The sequence below is a fragment of the Alligator sinensis genome, unplaced genomic scaffold (genome assembly GCF_000455745.1).
Source record: "Alligator sinensis unplaced genomic scaffold, ASM45574v1 scaffold147_1, whole genome shotgun sequence".
Classification (NCBI taxonomy): domain Eukaryota; kingdom Metazoa; phylum Chordata; order Crocodylia; family Alligatoridae; genus Alligator; species Alligator sinensis.
The window spans coordinates 3,298,720-3,303,573 of record NW_005841847.1 but is presented as its reverse complement, the minus strand read 5'-3'; the positions used below and the strand labels follow the sequence as shown (position 1 = coordinate 3,303,573).

The 4,854-nt window shown below is 42.7% G+C and overlaps 2 protein-coding genes across 3 annotated transcripts in view; one reads left to right on the top strand and one right to left on the bottom strand.

The window, feature by feature from the left end:
* The window catches only part of TMEM117 (transmembrane protein 117), a 432,755-nt gene extending 432,087 nt beyond the window's left edge, over window positions 1–668 (bottom strand). Inside the window, exon 1 of one of the 2 annotated variants that reach the window (XM_025208464.1) lies at window positions 247–668. The gene's annotated coding sequence lies outside the window, so the exon portion shown is untranslated. The remainder of the gene's footprint in view (window positions 1–246) is intronic. The other variant, XM_006015946.3, reaches the window with a different exon arrangement.
* The window catches only part of TWF1 (twinfilin actin binding protein 1), a 25,203-nt gene that overhangs the window by 1,568 nt on the left and 18,781 nt on the right, over window positions 1–4,854 (top strand). The window contains exons 2-3 of the mRNA XM_025208723.1: window positions 606–671; window positions 4,520–4,597. Of these exons, the coding sequence (XP_025064508.1) occupies window positions 606–671; window positions 4,520–4,597 (144 nt within the window). The remainder of the gene's footprint in view (window positions 1–605; window positions 672–4,519; window positions 4,598–4,854) is intronic.

Here is a 4,854-nt window from a genome sequence, read left to right as displayed (position 1 = left end):
CGGGGGCGGCCGAGGGCGGCGGCGCGCGACGCTCGGGCCGCCCCAGCAGTAAGCGGCGCGGGGCGGCTCCCCGTCCTCACTCGCTGCTGCTGGGCACACACACTCACACTCACTCACAGACACTATCTGTCTCTCGCTGCATCTCCTGGATACTCATTCTCTTTCTCACACTTACAGACACACACTCTCTCACACACACACACCTTCTGCTGGTTGTCTGCGGGTCGCTGTGCGAGTGCAGCTCACCTGTGTTCAGTTTCACGGCAGCTGCTCGGCAGGCTCTGGGCAAGATGCCCAGAACTGGGTCAGTTTTGCCCTGCTGATCCTGGACAACAGTATGACAGAGCAGTGAGGCAAGGGCTGTCACATGGCAGGGAGGGAGCTGGGATGGGTTTCAGACAGCAGGCCTAGAGGGAGAGGTAACCTGGTGCCGAAACCCATAAATCTGCTGTCGCAAGAGATGAGAAAGAAGCAGAGTAACGGAGAAATCGTCCTTCCCCAGCCCCGTGATTTGGGGTCAGTGAGGCGCAAGTGAAAAAGCAAACGTAGAGCTGTAGTATGGAAACACACGCCTCCATAAAAAAACCAGCATGGTTATACAACAGCCCAGCAAACAGACAGCCAAGCCCCTTGCTGCCCTGCAAAGCCCAAAATCTGTGGGCATGACAAAGGTGATAATGGTTTCTGCAGCTTTGTTGTGGCAGACGTCTGTTAGCTTTATAGCAGGAGAGTACAGGCATCCAGAACTGCCCATGCTCTCCAGCCATCCCAAGCAGGTGCTCGAGGGGCCTGATCTCCATGCCCCCAGAATCCCCATGCAGGATTGGGCCTCTCTAAGCCCCAGGAGTACCTGCCTAGGTTCCCCCTTACAGAGACCCCCAGGGAAAAGCTGAGGTTTTCTGCTAGCAGAGATGTGCCCTGGGCAGTCTCCAGGACATGCCTGTATAAGTGGGGAACCTAGGCTTTCCCCACTTGCAGAGATGCACCCTGGAGAGTTCAAGGGCCATTTCGGGGACCACATTGCCCATTGTCCCATAGGATTGGGCTTCTGCCCAATACAGAACAAGAGGCGACATGGCAGGATACATTCCAGCGATAGCTAATCTGCTTCATTTGAAGATGTCAGCAATGAAAATGGTGAGGGGGCTGGGGCATGTGACTTCTGAGGAGAGGTTGAGGGAAGTGGGTTTATTTATTTCAGAGAAGAGAAGACTAAGAAGGAATTTAATATAAGCTTTCAACTACCTGATGGGGGTTCAAAAGAGAATGGAGCTAGACTGTTCTCAGTGGTGGCAGATGATGGAACAAGGAGCAACAATCTCAAATTGCAACAAGGGAAGTTGAGGTTAGAGATTAGGAAGAACTTTCTCATTAGGAGGGGAGTAAAACACTGGAGCAGGTTATCCAGAAAGGTGGTGGAAGCTCCATCCTTGGAGGTTTTCAACACCCAGCTAGACAAGCTTTGGCTGGGATGATCTACTTGGGGATGGTCCTGCTTTGAGCAGGGGGTTGGACTACATGACCTCCTGAGGTCCCTTCCAACCCTAACTTTCTATGATTCTGTGTCTTTTTATACCTATAGAGAAGAAGTAGGGCTGGAAGGGGACTTCAAAAGCTCATCTAGTCCAACCCCAAGGCAGGATCATCCCAGTCTAAACCATTCCAGAGAAGCTTACCTAACCTGCTCTTTAAAACCTTTAAGGATGGAGATTTCATAACCTAGTCGGCCTTTTTTTTTTTTTTTTAATTCTTAACTACCGTTGTAGTGAGAAGTTCTTCCTAATGTCCAAACTAAATTTCCGTTGTTGCAATTTAATAGCGTTACTTCTTGTCCTGTCCCTGGCAGCCACAGGGAATACTGTATCACAATCCTCTTTATAACCACCCTCCAGCTACTTGGAGACTGTTATCAAATCCTCCTTGTCTTTTTTCCAAACTAAGTAATTCCAGTTCTTCTAACCTTTTATTGTAAGTCATGTTTCCTAGACCTGTAATTATCAAAAAGGCCAATCAAAAAGGTTGGCCCCCACTGGATTAGCCAGTTATTCCCCAGTCTGTCTTTGTGCATGTGATCATTCTGTCCTGAATGCTGGACGACTTCTTTTTCCTTACTGAATTTCATTTGATTATTTTTGGACCACTTGTCCAGTTTATCCATGTCACTCTCAATGACCATCCTACCCTCCAAACATCTTTTCTGTTTCTCAATATTGCCGAAGGTTCCAACATCATGAGTCAGACTTTACAATTATGAGATTAGTTCTGCCAATTTTCTTATACCCCTGCCTCACTTCTATTGCCTGATGCTCCTAGGGGTTCTTCACTGGAACAGTTGCAATGGGATATCTTTCTGGGATGTAGGAGACAGGTGTCTAGGTATCCTTCCTCCCCATGTTTCATTCCCATTCAGAGCAGCTGGGCTCTTTCTTTTTCTCCCTCCCTTCCTGTGAAATAGTGCTGGCTTTTGAGGAAAAATGGGAGCAGCGTTCTGCTGGTATGCTGCTTAAGCCCTCAGTGGCTGCTTACTGCAGGAGGGCACGGAATGGGGATAGTCATGGTTCCTCTCCTCTGCAGGGCTGAAATTCAGAAGAGGTGTCATTTTTTGTGCCATCCTCAGGCTGGTCCTGGTTGTGGCTCCAGTCCCATCCCAGCCCTGCCAAACTAGTGTTGCTCATGGGGGGCAGGGGTCACAAGAGTTAGCAACACTATTTTCTATAAGCAGAGTAGAACAAATAATGGGAGGATTTGTGCTTCAAATGTATTGGATACCTAACCAGAAGCTAAAATGAAAGATTGGACATCTTATCATGTTAACAAATATCTTATGATTTTGGTATTACTTGTTTCCATTGCATGGAATGCTGTAGATATTTTCTTTAGGCAAAATTTTCTAAATTACTTCATGCAGGTCACATATCTGTAGCATGTTGGAAATTATAAACTTTTGAAGACTTTCCGTTCTTTATGAAGTACTATAAAGGGGCCTAGGTTTTCTGGAAAAGCATGAGCAGTAGCTTATTTACATATTGGGTTGGCATTATTTTTCCAGTGACCACTGTCTAATTAATGGTAGCCCAGAGAAATTCTGAAATAAACCCCCTTGTTAGCCTGAAAATATAGTGGGGTGGGGCATATCCTTGAAAAAAACAAAGAATTTGTTTGAATATGTGATTATGGGTTAAACTAGTAGAATCTGCCAATGCACCTGCTTCAGCAGGTAACTCTATCAGCCCTTTGTTTGTTTCCTGGTTTGATGGTGGACTTTTATGTTGCTGGCACTGTGCTGTGTACTGTGGGATTATTCAGAAAGCAACTTGTACAGCTCTGCAGTAAATCCTGTATAATTCCCTGTCTATGCTACAGTTAAATTGACTAACCCTCAACAAAGTTCAAAAGAGACATTGAGGCTAAGATAATCCTTTTAGGATTCAAACACAGTTCTTCAGTATGCCTGTAAAAGTTAGTTTGCCATCTTTTCCTTGTAGTCCAGATGCAAATTGGTTTACCTTTTTAATTACGGTAACATATTCAACTGCTTTCTTGAAGTATTTAATAGGAATGGTGTGGACAGGAATATAAAAAACAATAGCATTGGAAATGGAGGTAAAGTCCCATCTCTGAGGTTTATCTGAAATGTAACTGAGACTACTTAAGCACCAGTATTTTAATCATCTTGGTTCTGATGAATCAATAAGAATCCAATTAATGTGCTTTTCCGGTGTTGCAGACTGGATTGCAGTAATTTTATGGGACTGAGAACCTTACTGCCATCTGTGCCTCTTAAAAACTCCCTCTTAAGTCTGTGTTGGTGAGGTTTTCTTTCTTCCCCTGTATTTTAGATTGTGAAAACCTTCCTAAATTAAAGGAGATGGCCAACCTCCGGGTAAAGCAGATGGCCCAGTGTACAAAGATGCAGCAAATATATGGGATGGGCCAAATCAGTAATTGATACATTAATTGATTATAAAAAGTAATTTTAAAAAGCATATTGGAACCAGGAACAAATTACAAGTGCTACGAAGGAAATGAGAGGTTAAAGTACAAAATTAATTATAAACCCATTCTATTGCAGCAGGTCAGGGATTGAAAATGCCTGGATAGATGTAAAAGAAGGGAGGGAGCTTTACCCATGATGTTCAGGGTCAGTGCTCTTGTGAAACATTAGCAACGTGGCAACCAGATACTGCTAATTTCTACCTGCATGCTGTTTGCGTCTGTCTTTTACATCCATTTTGTATCTGACTAGTGGGCAATTTATAAATTGAAGACGTATACCTGGGCCTGCAAACATCCTGAAGTTACTGCTTTCAGATGTATACGAGAATTCATCTCTGCTGTATTAGCTGTGAAACCTACAAATGATTAAGTACATGTGAACATTAAGTATATAACAGCTGATTAAGTTACATGGGGGGTGATTGTGTAGATATTCAGACACATGAATGAATATATTTTTTTTGTTTTTTAAATACAATAAATCCTCTTCATTTATTTACTGTTTTTTTTTTTTCCTTTTTAGCTAGTGGAGATGTTAAAGAAACCTTTGCCAGAGCAAGAAATGGACAATACAGGCTTTTAAAAATAGTTATTGAAAATGGTTAGTTATTTTAATATATGTTTCTGTTTTGTCTGATACTTTCTCAAGTTTATTAGCTGTGTTATAGTAACTTTCATGGATAAGTTAAAAAATTAACAATTCTGATCTTTGATTTTATTACATGTGTACATATACTCAAGGTAAAAATTCAATGTTGTGATATTTAGAATAGTTTCCAAAGTGTTCATCTCTTTCTGCATGTTAGACTTTTTCTTTTGAGTACTATTTCATCCCAAATTAAGTATTAAATAGGAGAG